At 32.8% G+C, this 25,140-nt stretch overlaps 3 protein-coding genes across 3 annotated transcripts; 1 reads left to right on the top strand and 2 right to left on the bottom strand.

Moving 5' to 3' along the window:
* Positions 1-8,233: 8,233 nt before the first annotated feature.
* On the bottom strand, positions 8,234-9,388 carry LOC107912365 (uncharacterized protein At5g01610). Its single transcript, XM_016840499.2, has one exon. It carries the CDS (start codon positions 8,875-8,877, stop codon positions 8,410-8,412), a length of 468 nt encoding a protein of 155 aa, XP_016695988.1. The 5' UTR covers positions 8,878-9,388; the 3' UTR covers positions 8,234-8,409.
* A 695-nt stretch (positions 9,389-10,083) lies between these two features.
* On the bottom strand, positions 10,084-13,721 carry LOC107912364 (exocyst complex component SEC15B). Its single transcript, XM_016840498.2, has 2 exons — positions 10,964-13,721; positions 10,084-10,331 (listed from the first exon to the last, which is right to left on the bottom strand). The coding sequence occupies exon 1, from the start codon at positions 13,391-13,393 to the stop codon at positions 10,985-10,987; it is 2,409 nt and encodes an 802-aa protein (XP_016695987.1). The 5' UTR covers positions 13,394-13,721; the 3' UTR covers positions 10,084-10,331; positions 10,964-10,984.
* Positions 13,722-21,779: 8,058 nt separating this feature from the next.
* LOC107912363 (60S ribosomal protein L18-2) lies at positions 21,780-23,714 on the top strand. The gene is made up of 5 exons (XM_016840497.2): positions 21,780-22,088; positions 22,185-22,274; positions 22,368-22,496; positions 22,624-22,806; positions 23,402-23,714. The coding sequence occupies exons 1-5, from the start codon at positions 22,086-22,088 to the stop codon at positions 23,558-23,560; spliced, it is 564 nt and encodes a 187-aa protein (XP_016695986.1). The 5' UTR covers positions 21,780-22,085; the 3' UTR covers positions 23,561-23,714.
* The last annotated feature ends 1,426 nt before the right edge of the window (positions 23,715-25,140 follow it).

Below are 25,140 nucleotides of genomic sequence, written 5' to 3'. Positions count from 1 at the left end.
TTAGAACCTTTCCCACCACGATATCGCCATTGGCGCCTCTTCTGGGCCCTGCCCACTACCGACTTCGTCCTCGTTCGCGTTAAGAGTAAAACCGTGCCAAGCACTCCTTCCAAATATAGGGCCGAATCCTGTGTGCCCATAAGAGAAAGCCCGTTGGGACTTGCAGCAAATTACCGGAAACTAATTAGAGTTAAAGAAAGGCCCTTGAACTTACTCATGATTTTAAGACTTTTAGCTCCATTTAGATCAACATGCTTTTGGTTTCTGCGAGTTTTTTATTAAGTAGCTCATTCGTGTTTGGCATACTATCAATTTGGTCCTAATTCTTAAAAATTTAACAAATTTAACTCTCAACTTTACGCATTCTGTTAATTTAATCTTGGTTATTAAAAATTAAAAATTCAAAAAACTTTAAAAAATAAAAAAAAACATTTAAAAGTTTATTTTTCGATAAAAATACATATAAAATTATAAAAATACATAAATATATATAAATGAATACTTATTTTTCTCTTTTTCTAACATGAAATTTATTGATTGATATCTAAAAACACTCACAAACAATACTTAAATCAGTTCCAAGCTTTTCATTTTTTTCTAGTTTTATTTTATAAATAATAACTTATTTATTATACCGATAGCTTAATTCCTTAGTCTTCGTTGACTTTACTGAACGCTAGGCATTGCCTTCACCCACAACTATTGGCACCAATAACCCTTACTCCAAACTCTTCAATTTTCACATTCTTTATCATTGTGCCATTAAAAAAAATGAATCAATTGTGGAGCTACCAACATGACCTTCCACCTATTGGGTTTCCAATATCTCATCCTCGCCTACGAAGGTGGCACGAAGGGGGCAATCCTTAAAATTGGAAAATTGTTTTGCTTACCCTTTAAAATTTATAAATTAATAATGATAAAATTGACTTTGTCTCCCAAAGTGATAAAGTTTTAATTTAGTTTTTTAAAAATTATAAATATATTATATATCTAATACAATAATGAAATTGCATTTTAACTCTTATCAAAATTTATAACTTAATTCTACCTCCCTCCCAAAAGAATTTCTTTTTCTTCGGCCTTTCTCACCTATTCTTCTCCAATCACACCCGTCTTCAAGCACAACCTCAAACACAACAAACTCGTTTTAGGCAACAACCTAAAGCATAGTGGTTGTTAATGTTGAAGAAGAAGACAGAAAATTTGAATTTGCTTAAGTCTTCTTCATGGTTGCTTTCCCCAAGTTGTTTTATTTTTAATATTATTATTTTAATAAATAAATGTCATATTATAAAACGAGAAAAATCTATATTTATATAATCTTGTATATATTTTTTATAAAAAAATTAACTTTTAATTAATTTTTAATATTTAAGAATTGAGACTAGATTGATAGAGCATGTAAAGTTAAGGGTTAAATTTTTTGAATTTTTTAAAATTAAAACTAATTTGATATAATTTATAAATTTTGGAGAGTTAAATTTGTTATTATGTTAATAAAAAAGGTTATGCCAATATTCCGTTAATGATTTAATGAAAAAGTGAACAAAATTTTAAATTTAAGTGACAGAAATTTCTTATGATGACAAAAGTTTGATAAAAGTCAAAGGGTGATATTAATGAAACATTAGATTCTGGATTTAAGCCTACAAGTGGGTGAATCATGTAGAGACAACAACTATGGAAATATTTAATGATTGGAGGGTTACTTGATGAAGATTTTAGTTGAATTTGGTGTTAGAATTTTTAATAAATGTATGGAATGAGTTTAATCATCTATGTACAAACTATATTTTTGTAAATATTTTAGTTTTACTTGTAGTAATATGTATATTTATTTGTATGAGATATTTTTATGTTTTTTTAACTCTACTATATTTGATAGTAATAATAATAATGAGATATTATGTTAATTCAATTTGACACATATATAATTTTAAATGTAAGAGTTCAAGTAGCAAATCTATTAGACAAATGAAAATGATAGAATATTAATGTTGTGTCTAGTTGAATTATACTATACAGGCAACCATAATGTTGATTATGGCTTTAGACAATAGTATCTACCTGTACTTAACAAAATGTTACAATCAAAACTCCTAAACTTCGAGTTAAGATTAAATCTCATACTGATAACAGATTAACGATATTTAGAAAGGAGTGGTCAATTGTACAAGACATGATGTATGGTACACCAATGACTTTGGATGGGATAGCATAAGGAAAGTGACGACAATTGAGCAAGGAATTTGGGGTTAATTCCTTAAAGATGAATTTATAAATTATGGCTATATATGAATTTTATGTTTATAACAAATTTAAGCATATTTTAACTTAAAAATAAAATCATCACATTTGTGCTTCATCCTCTTTCTTAAAGAAAAAATAGTTACAATAAAATGTTACAAAAGTGATAATTACAAATGAAATGAAAATAAAATAAAATTTGAAGTCAAAATGGAACGACAAAACTTGAAATAATATTTAACTTAGATTAATTAAAATTGAATATCACGCGAGAAATTAAATAAATCATGATATTGATTTTGAAGTCAATTTTATTTCAAATAAAAATAAGTTATTTAGCATATTAACACATGCATTTAATTTATTTGGGACTATTAGAGTGGGATTCACTTTTTGAGAATATAAGTCGAAACAATAATAAGAATATTTCTAGCTGAACATCTTTCACAATTCTTAGAGAGATAATTCACTAATAGATTGAGAGATAAGTAATATGCCTCATCCACATTCAAATTATGAATGTTTTGAATCCATATTATGCAAAGAGACATTGCTTTTGCTAGTTTGAATTGAAGGGTGATATAAAATCAATCTATTTCTAACATCATATCCATAATTAATGCATTGATGGGCGTCGAAACCACAAAATATAAATTCCTACAACAAATATAACAATAAATTGAAATATAGAGTAGTAGAGTTGAATCCATAGGGACTAGTTATCTAATTTTGCCTTTTCTTGTTACCAGATTCGTTGTCGCGACCACAATGGTGCCCACGACTTGTGCATAGTTGTAACAGCCTATTTTCAGTGAAACCAGAATAGTGGTTTCGGGACCACAAATTCGAATCCGAAAAGAAAATTATTTTAATATTATTTCATAGTATGAATTATAATAGGAAAATCGTATGAAAATTTTGTTAAGAAAATTTTACCGATTACATGTCAATTTGATAAAAGGACGAAATTGCATGAAATGCAAAAGTTGGGTTCTAGTAGCTATAAGTATCAAATAGCTATGGAATTTAAAGTTTGAGGTCCTTATATGGCAAATAGACCATTAAGAGATGTTAGTACATAAGGATGATCATTCATCCATGGAAATTTAATTAAAGAAAAGGATGAAATTGGAAATAAAATATATTAAAAGATGATAAATGATTAAATAAAGAAAATATCATCATTTATCATCATCTTTCCCAAAAATTTTTTATGGAAACCCTAGCTAAGAGAAAAGAGCTCAAGCAAGCTTTCTTGACTTAATTAGGTATGAATTCTTATCTCGTTTTTAGTAATTTTTATGTTTTCGTGATTGTAATAAAATAATTAAGCGATTTTGGGGATTAATTTGCAAAGTTATCAAAGTTATAGGATTTTTCCATGGATGAATGTAGTTGAATTATGAAGTTTTATGGTAGAAAATGAAAGGTTGTTGATATATAAACAACTTTTGTTAAATGAATTTTGATGAAAATGTGATTTAAGGACTAAATTGTAAAAATATAAAATTCATGGAAAAATTCTAATTTTTTTGTGAAATACATGGGCTGCTATTGATACATGCAAAATTCGGCTGGGCTTGGAATAAGGATTAAATTGCATGAATTTAATTTTCCGAGCTTAGAGACAAAATCGTCATTAATTAAAAGTATAAGGGAAAAACGGCAATTCTACCTAAGATGTGACTTGGATTGAATTGAATGTAAATTGTATTAAATTGATGTTAAACTTACTTGTATAGATCCGGATAGATCAAAAATGAAGTTATATCGTGGAAAAAAAAGTATTGGATTAATAGTTTACAAGTTACGAACAATTGTCGAGGTAAGTTCGTGTAACTTAATTGTGTATATTTATATTCTTATATTGGGTGTTGAATATGTAAATTGTGTAAATATAATATATGTGTATGTAATTGATCTCATAACTGAAAATCCCTGATAAATAAATAAATCCCGTTTGGATAATGAGATTCGATGGATACAGGGTTCTGTTTCCCGAAATGGTAGTGTTCCTACATATGTTGCAGACGTTTCGTAGCTCGAAAGAGCGTCTCGTTACAAGCCTTCTCAAGCTTCCCGTTATAGTGCTCTTACGAGCTTCCCGTTAAATGCTCTTCGGAGCATCCCAATCGATTGTGACCCTACATGTGTTGTGGGCACACCGCAGCTCTTATGAGCGTCCCGTTATATGAATCTTCGTGAGCTTCCCGATTAAAGGTTCTTTGTGAGCTTCCCGTTAGTGCTTGCTTGAACTTCCCGTTAATTGCTCTTCGGAACTACCCGTTAATTGCTTTTTGGAGCTACCCATTATAGGCTCTTTGTGAGCTTCCTGTTATATTGTCTGGATAAGCTTCCCATTACAGGGCTCAATGAGCTTCCCATTATAGTGCTTGAGAGAGAGCTTTTTGTTTAAGTGCTCATAAAAGCACTCCCGGATAAGAATTGACGGATTTATAGCATTGTACACTTCAGGTGTACTACCCAAGTATCAATCAACACTTTAAATGATTCAACGAGTGAAATTCTAACATAAAAACATGTGAAATCAAAATGAAACTATTATCTGTATATGCATGGAATACTTGGAAACTCGATACCTGATAAGCTCATCCTTATTCTTGTTATTCACATGAAATACATGACTAACATGTTTGTTGAGGTTATATGTGTTAGGCTAATTGCCAAAATGCTTTGGATGTATTATGCATGTTTATTGTACGAGTAGATGAATGGTAAGATAATTTCCTGTTATGCGAACTTACTAAGCATTAAGTGCTTACTCAATTGTATTTCCTCTATTTTATAATACTCGGAAGTTCGTCGGGTTGGAAGCTTGGCGGAGATCACTCACACTATCCACCGGCCCATTTTGGTACAATTATGAAACTAATTTTGGTTATAATGGCATGTATAGGTTAACTTGGCCATTGTTGGCATTTTAAATATTTTTGTTGTAACTAGCCATTGGTATGGCTTGTATTTGGTATATTTTAAAATGTGTGTATATATATGGCCATAACATGTTTGATGTGTGAAATTGAAATGGTTTAATGATGGTAAGCATATGGATGAATGGATGGAGATAGCATAATTGATAAAGCATGCATATATGTATATTTGATCAATTAGGTAATATTGAGTATAGGAATACATGTGATGAAATATCATGCATAAAACTTGGTTTTGGCTTGGTTTAAATGTCTTGAATTCGTTGGGTGGAAGGTGAAATTAGGTGAGGAATAAAGCTTAAAAATGACCTTATTTTGTCCATATGGGCAGAGACACGGGCGTGTGTCTCAGCGCCCGTGTCTCTTCCGTGTGTGACACACAGCCTAGCACATGGGCATGTGTTCTGCTCGTGTGTCCCCTGCATCTAAAAAATTCAAAACAGAATGCTCAGGAATTTTCACACGGCTTGGCACACAGGCGTGTGACTTGGCTGTGTGACCCCTGCACTTAAATGTTTTGTAAGTCAGAGAGTTGCACGGGCTGGGGACATGACCGTGTGCCCTACTCCAAATACCACACGGGCTTGTGTCCCCTACACCTTGGAAAATTTTGAAATTTCGCGAAAAATTCTCTGAGTTTTCGATTAAATCCTGATTCGATTCTAAAGTGAAATTTGAGCCTCAAGGACTCTCATAAGGGACTTTATGAATAATATACGACATAAATGTTAAATAATGATATGAAATGTTTGTATTTAAATATGTTTATTACGGTAATACTCCATAAGCCTGTTTCGACGATGAATACGGGTTAAGGGTGTTACAGTAGTAATGCTAAAAAAATAAAAAAAATAGGGGGCTTAAATTGATTAAAATAATAAAATAAGGAAATATGAAGTGTAATAAAATAAAAATAGATTCAAAAATACAAAAATAAATTTAAGAAAATAAATAAATGGATAAATAAAATATTTTTTTAAGCTTAGCTTTAGCCTTAGTGTACTCCAATCTTGAATCGATCTTTGAAATAGATTTTTCCTTCCAAGCAATAAGCTAATTATAACGACCAAGAACGTCCTGATTGCCAAGTTTTCCTTATGTAGTCAATCTCGGTACGACCTGCAAACTAACTCTTGCCAAATTTCTAATTGCGATACACGTGTACGCAATTTAAGATTTCGACAATCTTACGATCTGAAAAGCCCAACCCGAATCAACGACCTCAACCGCGTGGGTCGTTTAAATCCGATCTCTATCTCCCTTGACAAAATCCAACTGGCCTTTCGCACCTAGACACGCCAATTTGTTCGCGGGAATTCAAACACAGCACGGTCGATTCGTCTTTCCAACTGTACACAAATAACTCCAACCCAACGTGCGCTTTTTGAATTGAAACTGAATCAACTTTAAGAGAAGAATTTGTACTATCCTAAATACCGGAGAGATAGAAAATATTGCGTTGAGAGTTTTTTTTTTTGAGCGGGTTCGAATTTCACGATTGTTTTGTTGGAATAATTTTCAAGCTAAAGCTGAAAAAAGGTTTAGCTAATCATGAAAAGAATCGTAATAAATGGTTTAAATAGAATTATGGAAAGTGGGAAGGGAAAGGGCCTTGACAGGTAATTAAACCAAAAGTTAAAAGTAAAAGAAAAAGAAATGAAAATGGCATAATGAAAAGTGACGCAGGTAATGGAAAGAAAAAAAAAGAAAAGAATTTATTGAAGTCCAAAGTAAAGTGTGTTTAAATTAGTTGTAGACTTATAGTTACTAAGTATTTATATATACTTTTAGTGCTAAAATTTTGCTAGATTTTTCTTAAATATTATCACTAAATAATTCTAAATATTATCACTAAATAATCCTAAATTTAAAAATTAAATTTAAACTAATACAGAGTTGTAACAATATCAAAAATACTTCAATCTTTATCCAGCCACTTTTAAAAAAATCTTCAACCCTTCAATCTTTATCTAATCATCTTTGATACTTCAATCTTTTAATCAAGCCCTCCTCTTTGCTTTTTGTTTCAATTTAACTCTTTTTTTTTATAAGAAAAATCTAAATTTAATAGCATTTTATTTGATAATTAGTCAAAATTAAATATATTAAAAATACAAATTTATCTTGCTATCACGCATTCATCATAGTTAAAAAGCTCCAACTCCATATCAAGATCACAATCAATAGCATCACTAGTATCAATATTGATGCCATCCCCTTTAAAGTTTAAACTCGTTTTAAAAAAATAGTGCAATAAAAGTAACATAGGAGTAATACATTGGATACGAATGATTGAAACAATTAATGGACTAGATCCTAAAGGGTTAAAATAACCTAACACAAGAAGCCATAGACGAACAACAAAGATCTAGAAACAAGATTGAAACCCGCACTTTTAACCTTACTAGATTAGAATATATTAAAATAATAAAAATTCATGAAATTTTTAATAGAAAAATTATTTTATTTATTTTCAATTAATCTATTTTTGAATAATATATAAAGTAAAATACAACCGGAAATACTTTTACCCCAACAATGTACCTTTTAATTATATTACAATTTACAAGCACTGATTGTGAAGCTCCTTCATGATTAAGCTAACAATTATCTCAAACAACACTAACAATTGGAGTTTCTCTTACATATAAATATATATTATATGGATGATTACATCCAGAGGTTTGGATAAGAGACCAAATATAACCATCTAGAACTCAAGATAATTAAGACTGAAATTGAAATGAGAATCAACTAAAATCAAATGATATAGGTAAAGATCCACAAAAATGTATAAATAACTATCCTTATCACCTCCATCCTCAAAAATACCTACACTAATGTTACTCTGTCCAACCATCATCACCTTGTAGCGTTCAACCAATTTTAATTTCTTTTTTTACTCTTAATCTCTTTATTTTTCATCTATTTTCATTTTAGAATTTTATCCTTCATCTCTTCAATTCCAGAAAGTTGCCTTTCTCTTTAATATTTTTGTCATGTTCAGTAGGAAATAAATTTACTATGAAAAGTTAAAATCAGAAGAAATCTCTAGGTTAAAAACTTAAAACTGGCAGTTCATCACACCCATACTCAACTGACCGACTTAATTATAATGCTAATACCATAACCATAAATTTCCCAAAAGACCGAAACCCTAAGACATACCCTAAAGTAATTTATCATAAGGCGATGAGTACTCACCTCATTAAATGGAGGCGGCTGCGAAAGCATTGAACCGATTGCAGTCGAAGCCGCACCCACACTGTGGAGACTCGTAAAAGTTATCACTAGGGAAGTTAGCGGAGGCGATCCCTACGGAGAATTCCATCTCGTCCCCATCATGGATGACTTGGACGATGTCAAGCCAGAAGAAGAGAACCTTAACGCTCACACCTTTCAAGTTTGTGATCCTGCCTGGGGAGATCACTCCTTGTATGGTGGACTTGTAACTCAGTTCGTAGGAGTCAATTTTGAAGTTGCAGGTTCCCTGCAAATGAGCTGAAAACTCACCCGTGCCTCTATTCAATTCGTACCCACTCACGCCCTTGGGAAGGATGCCTGCTGGGAAGTCGTACTGTTGAAGAACTTGATATGCCGATAGCTTATCGTTGGCTGAAGCCAGTGAAGCTGGAAGGGAGACTAGAATCAGGAAGATTACGCTTCGCAACGCCATGGCGAAGAAAGAAGTTTCTTAATGGGATTGAGTGGGGGGAAATAAAGTTAAAAAAGTCAGATGTGGCTGCTGCTGAGTTAAAGTTGGTGCACCGAAATCTAATTAAAATTTATTTTAGAGGGAAATCGTATATATCTTTTGTCAGGATGGTCAAGGATGATGATGATCTTAATCATACACGCAACTAGTAAGAAAGACACAAAAGCCGCCAGCCACCAGATTTTTCTTCTTAGCCTTACTAAATTTGTTTACTTAAATTAAGGCCCTGAACTACAGGAATAATCAAATTTGATTGAGCCGATGCTGTTTGCGTCTATGCAAACGCATGTGCATTTACTCAGCAGAAGGTGACGTCTCAAAGAAAGGGAAAACATTCAATTTGGGTGAATAAAACACTTGATGAACTTCGTTGTCGTGGGTAAAATATAAAAGCATTGCAAACTATTTCTGAAATGTACTAATTAGTAGTAAATCTAATTGTAGTGATCTTCTGATGAAATTAAAGTCTACCAACTTTGTTGGCTGTTTGATTAAAATAAATGAACATATGTGGGTGAAGAAGTTAAACGAGGCCCTTTAAAATACACTGCGTGGCTGAAAAAATAGGTTGCCTTTAGGGCCCGAAAACTTGGGTTCTGGAATAAGAAAGGTCAAAGGGACAATCATAGAGACGCAAACGTTGGGGCAAAGTTGGATGCTTTCGTTGCACATACTTGAGAGGCAAAAACCTGTGGCCGTGATCGACATTATATACACATGCATATAATTTATATGTTATGGGCTCCGATGACGGATCGGTAGCAGGCTAGCAGGGTTTCCCTTTCCTTGGAATATAAAATTCAAAATTACCAAAAGACAAAAGATGGTAGAGACAACAGAAGTGAAATATAAAATATCCAAGACAAAATAGTTTTTCACCTGAATAGCCCTCAGGTCAACAGGAACTCCAAGTTTTTCGGTCATCATAGGCTTTTAGGACTTCAGATTCTATTGACTAACAAAAAGACAAAAAGCGGAAAAAAACCAAGCCGATTTTATATGTTTACCTTGTATCATAGGAATATCTCCCCCTTGGAGAAGACACACTGGCACAATTTATACTCTATATTACCTAGACTCATCAGATGAGAGTACCACATCTAACATAGTCATGCTCAATATTTTTCATACATTTGAAAGACTATATCCCCATACCTATTCCAAATATATGCCGAAACATGTAATTTACGGTAAATCAAGAGTCCAGGTAGCGTACATTACAGTTCTTAATACAATATATGATTACTATCAGTATGTTGTGCAATGCCAATGATTGAAGCTTCATTCCATATCCCTCCAAAGCTTCTTTTTTATTGCTACATTACAAATGATGCCAATAAGCTCTACAACTATCATATTTCAGGTGGTGTTTTTATATTCATGCTGTCTTCCCTCTTCTGGTTCTCTTTTTTCTCCTGCAGCCACATTTAATCAATCTATCTAGCCTTTCTATTCAATTAAGCTCAGCATAAAAGCAATCTTTTTGTTGTCTTACAAACAACACAGATAGCATCATTATCAAATTTCAGCCACTCTCAAGTATAACCAATTTCTTAGCCAACCAATCTACATTGTAACACAAAGCTAACTCCCATAAAATTTATCCCAATGCACACATTTACAGACATAAATATGTATATATGTATGCATTCAACAAATACATAACTATATGCATGCAATCAGCTATGTTCTTTGAAAGCTACTACTAGATCAAGCATTGCCCCAATACTATAGGCTGCCATCCAATAGAGAGGAAAAAATACAAGCAAAGAACCCAGCTTTTTACTTGGACATATGGCGAAATGTGCTCATGCAACTGGTAAGAAAAAATCACTCATGGCCCAAAAAAGAATTTCATAGAACTGATAGTAAAATCAAAATGAATGATACATACAAGCAAAATTTTCAACTGACATCTATTGATTTAATACAACCAGGTAAAGAGGCAGACAACCATCTGATATCTATGAAGCAAATAAACTAGCAATATACTGGATATCAGCAATTGCAACCAACAAAGGCAACAGGCAAAAGAACATAGACATACATACAACTCCTCCAGGCCAAATTAGCTCACATCCCGGAGTCTTTTTATCAATGCATCCAAAGATTTCTTCTTTGAATTCTGCTTGGCACCCCTGCTCCCAAAGGTACCAAATAGCCGATCTGAAGGGTCCCTTAACTTCTCTGAGATTGTCATAACTTTCCTGTAGTCCAGGGCATTGTAACTCCTCTCTCTAATTACCGGATTCAGAAAATTCTCTGGATGACTGCTCAAAAGCAAATTGATCAACTGCCTTGACTCTGCAAGTGCATTTTTCAACTGATTTGCATCCCCTTCAGAAAACAGAGGAGCCAGGTTATCTGCAAAAGATTCTAACAAGCGAATATCTACATCAAGCCCTATAATAGCATTTACATTAAACCTCTTAACTAAATCCCCAAGTAAAGTATAAACAATCTTCTCTGATATGTGAGAAAGAACATCTTGTAGAACTCTTTTAAGAACTTGAGGTGGCAATATCTGTTGTGCAGTAGAAACCAGAGTCTCCAAATATATTAGGACCTCATTCACATATTCATTACCACCCTGTGAAGGTTCATCGGTCATCCAGTTCACATTCTCAATCAATGTCATGAAACCATCAACCTTTGTCTTAAGCATCCCGGAAAGCATTTCTTCTGCAGCATCGCGGGATTTGTTAAGAGGAAACTGCCTCTTACCTTTTTCTACCATTCTCAAAGGAATGCCTGAAAGCTGTGCAGCATGACGAAAGAAGAAATCACAAGCACGCTCAAAAACAGCCATATTTGCTGCAACCTGCATTGCTTGAGAAACCCCATGGACAGATGAACTAATAAGCTTCAAAAGAGCCCCATCTAAAACCTCGCTCAGAAGCCGGTCTAAATACTTCTTAACATTGTAGAAATCCAACTGCTCACCATAAGACATAAAACTAACAGAATCTTCAATAAAAGATCTCACAATCCGACAACAATCAGGCACAGTAGATGAAAATGGTGCTACATAAGGAAATGCTGGAATAATATCCGATGTTTGTATCTGGAAAGATAGAACATTCATTGAATACTCATACTCCTTCTTCATCAACATCTGCTCAAATTTATCAGCAGCCAATGCTTCTGAAATCTGCTTCCGGCAATCAGACAACAACAACTCATGGTACTTATCCCTGTGCTTACTCAAAACATCTAGCAATGCACCAACAGTGTAGCCATACCTCCGCAAAGTAACTCCTAACAAACTCACATAATCCTTAATCAGTAACAAGTGATTGGCAGTCTGCATCCTAGAAAACTGATCCTCTAAGACAGAGCACATTTTACTAACAGCAGTCTCCCACAAATTCTCAACCTCCGTTTTCGAAATTAAACCCCCTCCAGTCCTTAAAATTCGATCTTCTACTATAAAAAACCCCGCAATTTGGGCAAAAAATGTTTGATGAGACTCGAGAAACGGAGTCATAGAAGATACTTGAAAATCCGACGTTAATTGAAGCTTCCTATTCTCAAAGTAATACTGCTTAAATCGATCTTCGAGTCCCAAAGTTTGATGAATATGATAAGCTCTATAAAGAGGAGTCAAGTCAAACCCTAACACGCTGTTATTACCGTAACTATAACCTTCGTTCTCATACCCTCCAAGTCCTTCTTCTTCTTCATCATCTTCTAAAGCATAAACGCAATCTCTCAAGCTGAGTCGACTCTGTTCCTCGGCTTGCCTTTGCTTAGTTCTCAGATCCTCTGCACGTTGCCTAGCAGCTGAGGCTTGTCCGATTGCTAATTGCCCTAAATTGCGACTCACCACGCGAATCTCCACGAGCCAATCGCCGAACTCTTTGCTGATTTTTCTCTCGATATGAGATCGAATCTCTGGAATCTTGCTCTCTAGCATCTTTTTTAAAGTAGACGATGGCGTTTTGTCTTGGAAGTCGTTCTCAATCGAGTCTAAGCATTTCAAGGCCATGTAGAAACTGCCGTTTGAGAGGTGATGATTAGCTCTTGAGCAGAGCTCCATTAGCTTAATACACAAAGTCACCGATTGCAAAGCGTAGTCCACGTTCTTGGAAACATTTTGTGCTTCGACGAAGGAGTCAAGGGAAGACAAGAGGGGACCGCCAACGGACTGGAGTCTTGAGTTGGAGTCGTAGAGAGAAGATTTGAGAGAATCAACATCGGAGAGAAGAGATCGAAGATCATCGACGGCAAGGATGAAATCTTGGTAGTGAGCCTTGCAAACTTCTTCGATTTCAGATTCTTTTGAACGAGAAAAATGACGGAGGTGGTGGAGAAGGGTTTCAGGCCTACCAGAAGCGAACGCTTTGCGGACGAAAGGACCGAGGTCCTCGCCATTACAGATAGCGGAAGAAATGAGGAGTTGTTCCAGCTTTTCTCCGGAGTCTCCGGCATCGGCGGTGGCCGGCGCCATTTTGCGGCGTGGCCTCGTTGACTTCATTTCTTTTAACGCTAACGCTGATGGCGCCGTGATGATAGAAAGAGAGAAGCGGGGTTAGGCTGGAGTTGTGAATATCGAGGGTTTATGGACACAGAGGAAAGAAGGGTGATATGTTTTGTTTGATTAATTTTCTTGTTTCTTTTTGTTTTCTTGACGAAATTGACACTAATGTGATTGAGACCAACGGTATGGGCTTGTTCGTAATTTCCAATTTGCGAAACGGAATGTTAAAGACTTGTTTGACATTTCCCTCACGTTAAAACGACGGCGTGGCGGCCGGAGAAATGTCTTCAAAGGAAAAAGTAAAGGTAAACAAAATACACTTAAATAACAAAAAATCAATTGGAGTTTGACACATCAGACATAGTTCTTCTAAGGCAAGCCAGCTATTGACAATATGGATGTTTCCTTTTGGATTTCCTTGTATCATAAAATAATTATTTCGATGAATACGATTCTGAAGGAGCACGTCTCAAAACCATTTTCTTTTCCAATTTAGTTTTTTTCCTTAACCTTTAAAATAAAATAAAAATTATGAATAAAGAAATTACAAATTAATATATATAATAAACCTATATTTTAATTTATGAAGAGTTTGTAATATAAATTTCGGACTCATTTTTCATTTTCTTAATTGTTAACCAGAGTAGGTAAGTAGTTATCTTACTAATTAGTAAACTAGTAATGGTTGTTCACAAAGAAGGACAATTATCTGAAAATATGTACTTTAGATGGGGAATTGCGAGGTGAATAACTTTGAGTGATATAATCAAAATCAGTAGCGACCAAATAATTGGTGAGGGATTAGTTATATTCTGCAGTTATGCCAACTAAAAGGAGTACACCTGGTCCACTAGAGTCGTTGTTGATTCACAAAGCCGGTTCACCTAAAAGAACTAATATATTTTGTGTGTTTTTAACACACATGATAGCGTCTGTAGATTGTTAGAAAAATGATTCACAATTACTTGGTTTGCCTTCTCTTACAACTCGCACATCAATGAATAATTATAGCCTCCAAATTATCGTTAATCAATACATTTATACTCCCTTACAACTCAAATAAAGAGATGTTAAGTAAAAAGTGACAAAAATGCATAATGATAAAGTAAAAAAATATCAAATAAAACAATCTCTAAAAAGTACACCTAATGTGTGATTATTACATACTCCAAAACAGCTTCATCTCATTTCGAAAATAAGTTAAGCTGACCTTCAATTTTTAAATTAAAATATAGGTAAATTACAACAACAGTCACTCAATTTTAATGCAGTTGACAAAATAATTACTCTAATTTTAATTCAGTCACTCAACTTTCAAAAAATAACAAAGCAGTCCTACTAACCATTGTCTGTTACAGACATAACCACCACTTTATTTCAAACCCAATATATATATAAGGGTAAATTACATCAACAATCACTCAACTTTGATCTCAATGACAAAACAGTCACTCAACTTTCAATTCAGTCTCTTAACTTTCAAAAAATAACAAATCAATCCTACTAACTTTCAAAAAAACTAGACACCCAAAAAGAAGAACAAATAAGACCCTTGAATCAATTCTTCTTGTTCAGGAAGAAAGTTGAGAACCATGGCTTCCTCATTGTCATTACCCCAAAATACCATTTTCGATATCCTTTCAAGATTACCCTTTAGGTTCGTGACCCGATTCAAATCCATTTCCAATGACTGGGCTTACCTCACTTTGACCACAAACCCAGAATTTCACTTGTCAGCATTCGGTTGTCCCTTTGGAGGAACCACTTTCTTCATAGGTTCAACTGATTGTTTGGTTTGTCTAGATGTTCCCCTTGTTTTGCTTCTGGTTTTGTTTTATGCAACTTGATAATGTTGGCAATGAAGTTCATGTTGTTTAGCTTAATCAACGACCATTTTGTTTATATCATCATATCCCATGAAAATCTCAATAAATTCGAGTCGTTTTGGTTCTTGAATCGCTTGAATGTTGCTTTGGAGGATTTTCTCCTCATCGGTTTGGTTGTGGGTACTGATAGTTTGACCCAAAATTATCTCCAATCTCATTTCGATTTGGTTTTTCAGAGTTAATGGCTTTGGGCAGCAAAAAAATATAGTCAAATCAAAATCATGGTGACTCCTCTATTGAGAGGTTGAAAAAGAAAAAAATGATAGGATGGTGGTTTGGAAGTCAACAATGGTGACGCCAAATATGGTTGTGGCAAAGGCGGATGGAGAAGGAGAATAAACATATTGGATCATTTACGCAAAAAGTAAAAATATTGAGTCGTTTATTAAAAAAAGGAAGAAAAAAAGGACGCCAAAAATAGTCACTCAACTTTGCCTCGTCTAACGTGGCAAGTTAATTGGCCACATTAGCTAGTTTTCGATGCATGTCACCAAGTAAGTTGAAAGAAAACCATCCTCCATTCTATTGTGAAGCCTTTTCTTTACAATTTTCATGGCTGGAAATGCTCGTTTGGTTGTTGCAATAGACATGGGAAGAGTTAGCACATGACGAATAATTCTATCAAGAATAGGATAAATACTTGATCAAAATTTTGCAACTTGTTTAGAATATTGATTCTCAATATTTTGTAATAAATTTTGAAGATCGATATAATTTTTTATTTAATTCTTATGTAAAGAATTTGCATCATTACCCACATGAGTAACAAAAGGGCATTTAGATCCTTCATTGACCTTCTTCCATGATCGAAATCCTTGACTTGTAAAAGAATTCCCATGACGCCTAAATGGCTTGTTGAAGAGAAAACAATGAAGGTAATATGCGACATTCTTACTTTGTGAAAACTCAAGTCAATTCGGGAATAACTTTTACTAAAATGGGAGAAATCGGTATCCATTATTGTCAATATACTGAAGAGATGTTGAAACCTCACTTGGAGGCATCGATTGATATGACCCAAACTTAATGTAAGCTCGATGGACTTCGTCCTATTGATTTGGAGGGTAATCCCAAATAGATTTACGATGACCCAGATCGTGCTCTAAAGAAAAAACATCACACTTCTTTGCTTCGACTCTCAACACCTTACGAGAACGTTCAAGAACTTAAGAAGACCCGACATCTCGTTCAGGAGTTTAGAAAAACTTGATATCTTGTTTAGGAGTTTAGGAAGAGTCGATATTGCGTTTAGGAGCTTGGGATTGAGAAGACTTGATATCTCATTCAAGAGCTTGGGAAGATCCAATATTTGATTTTTCTCTATTAATAATAAACGGTTGAGAAACCGATTGATTATTATTGCTTTCTGACTCCTTTTTCTTGAAAAAATATTCAATATTTTTGTTGACCATAATTTAATTGAAAAATGTTAGGATCGATCCGATTAAGCAATAAGTAAAAAAAATAGCGGAATAAATTGAGAAATTGAACACACAATTTTAATGTGGAAAAAGTCCTCCAAAGAGGATAAAAAACCATGAGCAAAGATAATACTACTAAAATGGCAAAAAAATAAAGAGTACAAAATATGAGGATAAAAACTAAACCTCAAAAACCCAAAAACAAAGAACCCTCAAAACGTAAACACAAAATTCTCTAAATGTGTTATGAGTTCTAATATCTAATGGGTGTGTTTTCTAATGTTGTAAAAGAACCTATTTATAGGTTAAATTAGTAGGTCAAATAAACTATACTAATAAATGCTAAATATATTATACTGATAAATACTAAATATTCTAGAAATAAAATATATTTTATTTAACTTGACTTGCAAGCAATCTCTTAGAATTTAAGTCACACAACTCTAACAATCTCCACATTGACATGAATTCTTATAACGCCATCATTGCCAAAGCCCGCCACGGGCCTATCTTGAACTATGTAGGGAATTAATTGAGTCGAATCTATGCTTAGAAGCTGAAAGACTTCTAGCCTTCGACTTGTGCACTGCCAAATCAAAACTAACCCGGTCTGATTTTTACGAAGACAGTGCCCTAACTTTTCAAAACCTGCATCCAAAAAAGAATATCTTTTCAATGAAACGGTAATACATTTTTCCCTCATATGACCAAGTTGCCTCTGCTCCAAACGAGTTGACTTCGACTCCATAACGGACGAGGGACATCTGATTTCACCGTCACAGTAGAACCTTCCAGAATATAAAAGCTGTCGGTTCTTTTACCTTTTAACATAACGAGAGCTCTACGAGATACAGTAATGTCTCTCGACTTGATGTTGATCTGCATCCTTTCAAGTCTAGAATACTCAAAGAGACGAGATTCTTTTGTAAATTAAGTACATACCTGACATCAGAGAGTGTCCTAATCGTCCCATCGTGTATCCTAATTTTAGCAGTACCAATACCAATTACCTTATTAGATGAATCGCTTCTCATGCGAACAACTCCACCTTCAACCGAACTGTATGTGAAAAACCATTTTCTATTGGGACACATGTGGAAAAACATCCCGAATCTAGGATCCACTCAGACGTGAGCTTAGAGTTATCGCTCGTTGACATTAACAAGAAATCATCCCTGCTTTCATCGACCAAATTAGCACTAGCTACATCTTCTTTGTTATTCTCAACATCTCTTTTATTTCTTAGCTTATAACAATATGTTTTGACGTGACCTAACTTTTTACAATAGCGACACTTTTTGTCTCGTTTCTTTGATGCTACCAAAACGGAAGCTTGCCTATCTGCCTTGCTATCCAAACCAAACTCATTTTCGAGTTTATCTCTACTCAAAAAATGACCCTTCACATCTTCGAACGAGAGTTTGTCTCTGCCATAAATCAGGGTTTCCCTCAAAGACTTGTACGAATGGGGTAAAGAGCACAATAATAACATAGCCTGATCTTCATCGTCAATGTAAACCTTAACGTTCTTTAAATCATTTAAAAGAATAATGAATTGACTGATGTGATCTCTAAGAAGCTCACATTCATTCATGCGAAACGTAAATAGACGTTGTTTTAACAGAGACTTAGTTGTATAAAGAGTTTCTAACCTTTTCCACAAGGGAGATAAGGTATTCTCCATCAATACCTCCTGCAATACCGTATTTGTGAGGGACAATTGGATTGCAAGCAAGGCCTTTTCATCAAGCTTTTCCCGTTCTGTTTGATTTAGATTCTCAGGCTTTTTCTCGGTAACAACCTTTTTCAATCCAGTTTGAACTAGAATTGCCATCATCCGAACTTGCCACAGATTAAAATTTGACTCAGCATCGAACTTCTCAATTTCAAACATTGTTGCTGTGAACGGGCTGATTTATGAAAATTGAACTAGCTCTAATACCACTTGTTAGGATCGAATCGATTAAGCAACAAGTAACAAAAATAACAAAATAAATTAAAAAATTGAACATACAAATTTAAAGTGGAAAAAGGGTAAAGATAATTTTACTATAATGGCAAAAAAACGAAGAGTAGAAAATATAGAGATAAAATACTAAACCCCGAAAACCCGAAAATAAAGAACCTTCAAAACGTAAACACAAAATTCTCTAAATGTGTTATGAGTTCTAATATCTAATGAGTGTGTTTTCTAAAGTTGTAAAAGAACCTATTTATAGGCTAAATTAGTAGGTCAATTAAACTATGCTAATAAATGCTAAATATATTATACTAATAAATACTAAATTTTCTAGAAAAAAATATTTTTTGTTTAACTTGACTTGCAAGGAATCTCTTAGAATTTGGATTACACAACTCTAACAAAAAACCTAAAGATTGTAATAATATATTAAATAACAACATATTAGGAAAAAAGGAAAAAAATCAAATAAAGAATATAATTTATTAAAGATTATAATAATATATTATTGCTTTCTGAAAGGTCTTTTGTGTAACGAGCCGAGAGGAATATAATTTGTATTTTTTTACTATGTTCTCATCAAACTCCTTTTTTTTTTCTATCCACAATGTCAGCACCTTACTAGAGGAAGATAATTTATTAGCAGAACATACAAATCAAAATACAAAAAAGTCACTAAACCTAATATATATGAGTATGAGTCAAATTAATTAATTTTGAAATTTGACTTTAAAGTCCATATTGGGCCTCTAAGTTTAGTCTTTCAAAGCCGATCATACATCAATATTTGATTATTATTAAAATTATATAATTAAAATATGAAAAATATTTTGTTAATATAAAGTATAACCTTATGGCTTAAGGGGACGAATGAAATATAATTTGACCAAAAAAGGCGAATGCTATACAATGTGAACCAAACCTAAAATATATGATAATTTATGTATAAAATTAAAAAAATTAAAAATTTGAATAAGACGAGGGCCGCACCTAAATCCATCCTTGGTTATAATCAACTATACAAAATTTTAACAGTAATTTTTAGTTGTAACAGGGGAAATTATTGTTAACTACCGGCAATTATACTTAGTTCAACTATTTATTTTTTGTTTGCCTTGTTGAGCGGTGATCAATTCTTCACCTGACAAGCTTGGTTGCTAACATTAACAATTTCTTTTATTATTTGAACATTTTTAAATGCTTTTATTTTATTATATAATAATGTATTGTGATATTAAATAATTTACTAAAATAATAAATTATACTAATAGTTTATTTTATTATTAGATAGTGTTGGGGATAAAACTTGTTAAGTAACGAATAAGTAAAATAACGGAGAAATTAAAAAGATCGAAGACAAATATTTTACATGAAAAAATCTCTCTGAATAGGATAAAATATTACGAGTAAAAATAATTTCACTAAAACAATAAAAATGAAAAGCACAAAAGATAGAGGTAAAACTAAACCCTAAAACTCAAAATAAAAACACTCAAAACGTAAACACAAAATTCTCCGAAAGTTTAAGTGAGAAACTAGAAATAAAGTTTAATTGGGGGAAGAAAAACAAAAAAATACGAGGCATAACTCAACTGATAGAAATAATTGAATATATTTAATAATATTGAAACTTATAATATTTGATATTATTTTAATATTTTAAAAATTAAAATTCAAAATTTATTATTAATATAATAATATTAGGCTTGAATCCGATTATTTTTTTATATAAATATAAAATTATTTATAAAGAAGATTTATTTTAAAATATGACTTTTGCTTTTCAAAAGGGTGAATTATTTTATAAGAAAAAATGTTTATTTTTTGTTGATGTATAAATCATTTTATGTTGATTAGATTATTTTTCATAAAATAAACACATAAAAATACAAAAAGAAAAAAAACTTTTTTTTTTATAAAAGAAACACACCATCTTAAGTATGGGTTTAGATGGGCGGTGTTGTGTAGTGCGGTACATTTAGTTTACTTTTTGTCATACGTTACAATATTATTATAATATCTAATCTCATCACCACTATAAATTTTACATTAACAGCAGATAAACGCACCACGTATCCAAACATACTACTTCAAATAAAATTATTAGGATAAACTAATACATTAAACCACCACGTAATTTAAAATATTTTTGTGTTTTGTTTCAAGAATAGTAATTATAGTGGCTACACACATGCATTAACAGGAAGGATATTTGTTAAAATTTATGGAAAATTTTCCTTAATTGCACGAGTCAGAATCTGTCATTGTTTGCCTTTAACAATGTTGCGATTTTATTTTAATACCTTTAGAATTGACCTATCGCATTAATTTAATTTCGAAAATTCCTTTTCTGCTGTTACAATAATATCTATACTTTTTACTGCATTAAAAAAATAAAGAGGGATTAAATGTGTAAATTTTAAGCGTCGTATAGTCAATGTTATTTTACATATAAATTAAACGAAGAAAAGAGAAGGCTAAGCCTTAAAAATTATAGAAACGATGAGGGACAGAGATTAGGACTACTCTCCTAACAACATATTTTTAAGCTAAATTGATGATTGTTCTTATCATGAAATTCAATTACATATTTAGAATATAAATTTAATTATAAAATAATGATTGTAGGACAGATTATAATTTTATGTTTAATTTATAAAATTTTAAAATATTAAAATTCTTAATATTTTTAAAGCTTTTATTTTTAAGTATTTTTTTTATATATTTAATAATTTATCATTTTTTTGTAATTTTTAGACATTTTTTAAGGTTTTTTTTTTAAAATGATAAAGTTCAATGGCGTTATTGTATAACACATGACAATATATGTTTGGTTGGATATTTCAACTAATTTTTTTAAAGTCCAAAAGATTGAACCGAGAACACCTAATAACACTGGGGACTAAACTGGGAATGTCTGATAATGTTAAAGACTGAAGTGGACTGAAAAAATTTTAAGGACCAAAGTGGGAAAAATGTTATACTTCAGGGGCTAAAGTATGCATTAAGCCTTTAAAGGAAACAGTGAAAATAGATTTAGAAATTGGGCCTATAACCGCTTCATGCGCAATTTAAATCTGTCAGCCAATGGAACAACCCAAAGCTTGCTCTATAATACCCAAACTTCACCGTTTTAGCAGGCGGGCTGACTCCCTTTAATAGAGTATCATTTGATTTGGCGGACCATCAGATCAACGGCTAAGAATTGTGAGATTCAGAAAAATCAATGGCTCCCATGGGCAAACCGAATTTTATACTTCTCTCCCAACAAAATAAAAGTAGGATCTTAAAACCCTAGCTCACCCCTCTCTTAAGGCCATTTCCTTCACTCAGCAGCGGCTCCCCCCCTCCCCCCGCCTTTTCCCCTTAACCCTCAACCGCAAAAAAGAAAAAAAAGAGTAGCAGTACCGGTTTCACCAGCTATGGTATCTTATTGCTCTCCGAAGCCCTAACAGAAATCTCTGCCGCCGTTTCTCTCTTTACTTTTTTTTTGTAACGATTTTACTTTGTTGCAATTTCAGGGTATCGACTTGGTCGCCGGCGGCAAGAGCAAGAAGACGAAGAGAACTGCTCCCAAGTCTGATGATATATATCTCAAGCTCCTTGTCAAGGTTCCCTCTCTTTCTCGTCTTATATATTTTTTTTCTGCTTCATGAGGTAAAAATTGAATGTTTTTAAATGATTTTTTTGGACATGTGATTCAGCTTTACCGTTTTCTGGTAAGAAGGACTGGCAGCAAATTCAATGCGGTGATCTTGAAGCGGCTATTTATGAGCAAAACCAACAAGCCTCCTTTATCTCTTTCTAGGTTGATTCAATTCATGAAGGGCAAGGTAATTTTTTTAGTTATTTCTATTCTCCATTTTATTTGTTTCGAATGTTTTGCTTGCATTTGACATTCTGATTTATTATTTATTTTGTGAAGAGTGATTGATGTTGATATTGGGTTTGATTGGCCAGGAGGATAAGATTGCTGTGGTAGTCGGGGCTGTCACCGATGACATTCGTGTGTATGAAGTTCCTGCGCTGAAGGTTACTGCGTTAAGGTTCACTGAAACGGCCAGGGCAAGGATTGAGAAAGCTGGTGGGGAATGTTTAACATTTGACCAACTTGCTCTTCGAGCACCTCTTGGACAGAACACGGTACACAAATCTTCTACTTATAATTTTTTTCTAGTCGTTTATGACAATGATTATCAGGTTTTGGGTTCGACTGTTTCGTATGCCTTTTCTATCCTTGGAATGTCATTTTTTTTGTGTTGAAAGGTAGATGATAAAACCATCTATTTTAGAATGGATGAACTGCCAAATACCCCAGTTCCAGAGAAACGTTAAACAGCCTTCCCCATTTTCATGCAGCTATTGAATGAGTAATTCACTATGCTATTATTTCGATTTGTACTTGACACTGTTCTTCTACACTGTTTAAACTTCAATGTAATTGGTAAAAACCTACCATGTTTTTCTTTTACTTGCTATTCCTAAGTGTTTTAAGTTGTATGTTAGGGCCATAGTGATTAGAAATCTGGAAAAAACCATTTTTGAAACTTCTTAGATATGCAATCCTCCTTCCATTATGAAATATTTTGATTTTTGAATATGAGACCATTGGATTGTGTGTCTTCCATATTGTTTCTCTGTTGACATATTAATTAGATGTTTGATGAAATGAGCTCTCTTGCTTATCAACATTGTGGAATGGTGGAAATTGACTAAATTCTATGCTGAAAATATGCAGGTTCTCCTCCGAGGTCCAAAGAATGCTCGTGAGGCAGTGAAGCACTTCGGACCAGCTCCTGGTGTGCCACACAGCCACACCAAGCCCTATGTGCGGGCAAAGGGAAGGAAATTTGAGAGGGCTAGAGGAAGAAGGAACAGCAAAGGCTTCAGGGTTTGAGTTTGTGATTACCCTGGAACAAAATGACTTATCAACCTATTATCATGAAAATGAGAATTCTCAATTTTTCTTATTTTGTTTTTCCATGGAACATTATTATAATTGGGGATATTTTGTAATTTTGTTTATCAAGGACATTTTGGACTGATTAAAACGTTTTTTTCCCTCTTCTAAATCTATATGGAGTATTTATGGGTGCAATTACAGACTAAAATATCAAATAGACAATGTCTAAATTTTGAACTGTTATTTTTTTAACAAAACTTCATTCAATACTACTTCTATCAAATGGTTCATGATCAAGTCTAAATTTTATAGTATGAAATTTTTCATTTAAATTGTTTGTAAAAACATAGGCTTGTAAAAAATATTTTGAAAAAGTTTTTTGAAATTGAACTTGCTGTTTGTAGATCAAAATTTTTCTAGCATTATTATATGAGAATAACCTAAACATTTTATTCATAATAGGGTTATTTGTTCTTTCATTAACAAAATATTGAAATATATTAAGAAGATTATTTATCTCCTTAATATCTAAATAATTGATTTCTAGTTCTTCCCAATCTCAATATAATGGATTTTAATAATAAATCATGAGCTTTTGTTCTTAAGTTGTTTTTTCAACTAGAAATTGTGAAAGCTTAATAAGAGTTTTCTTGAAATTAGCTCTTTGTTCAGTAATATGGGTTTTCCATATGTCATCAATAAAATTATATAATTCTGATAGTAAGTCTGGATTATAAAAATATTTTATTTCCTGAATTTGTTGTGGTTTCAACAAAATTTCTGATGCACAAAAGTTTTCTGCTCCTTTTATGGTTTCAGCCTAACTGGATTGGTATGCTGAATTTGGATCTTGAGACCAAGGGAATTGATTTACCGGTTGTGATGTAAATGATAAATGAGTTCCAATTAGTTGTCTTACCATTTGATATGGAATATAATATCCTTGGTTAGGATAAAAAGATACTTGAGAAGGTATTGTCACAAATCCTTGATTAGGATTTGTCGATTTGAATGCTTTCCCTTTGTTGGGCCTTTTACGAACAGTAGTCCATTCATCGACTTTTTCTAGAGTTTTTTTACCTCTATCCATATGGCCTGCTAAGATAATCAGCAATAATATTGTTAGTTCCTTTTACATATAAAACTTCAAAATTAAAAGTACATAATTCATTATGGCATCTAATTCTTCTAGGTACCATTTCCAAACTTTTATCAGTAAGGAAATGTTTAACAGCTTGATTATCAGTTTTTATAATAAATTATTTAGGTGCTAAATATATAAGAAAGTTTTTTATTCATCTCTTTATTGCTAATAATTATTTTTCATATATGACATAATTAATTTCATTTGGTTTAAATTTTCCTGAACTACATCCACATATTAATTCTTCTTTATTTATTGTTCTAGCTTTTAAAATATAACCCCAATAATTTTGTGAGGTGTCTGTTTCTAAAATTAATTTATCACATTGTTTAGGTAAATAAACTTTTGGAATTTAATTAATTTTAGATTTTAAATTTTTATGATTTCAGAGTCTGTTTTAAACCAGATAAAGGGTTTATCCTTTTTTAAT

The sequence above is a fragment of the Gossypium hirsutum genome, chromosome D11 (assembly GCF_007990345.1).
Source record: "Gossypium hirsutum isolate 1008001.06 chromosome D11, Gossypium_hirsutum_v2.1, whole genome shotgun sequence".
NCBI classification, from domain to species: Eukaryota; Viridiplantae; Streptophyta; class Magnoliopsida; order Malvales; family Malvaceae; genus Gossypium; species Gossypium hirsutum.
The sequence above is the reverse complement of the archived record's forward strand: the minus strand, read 5'-3'. Positions and strand labels throughout refer to the sequence as shown.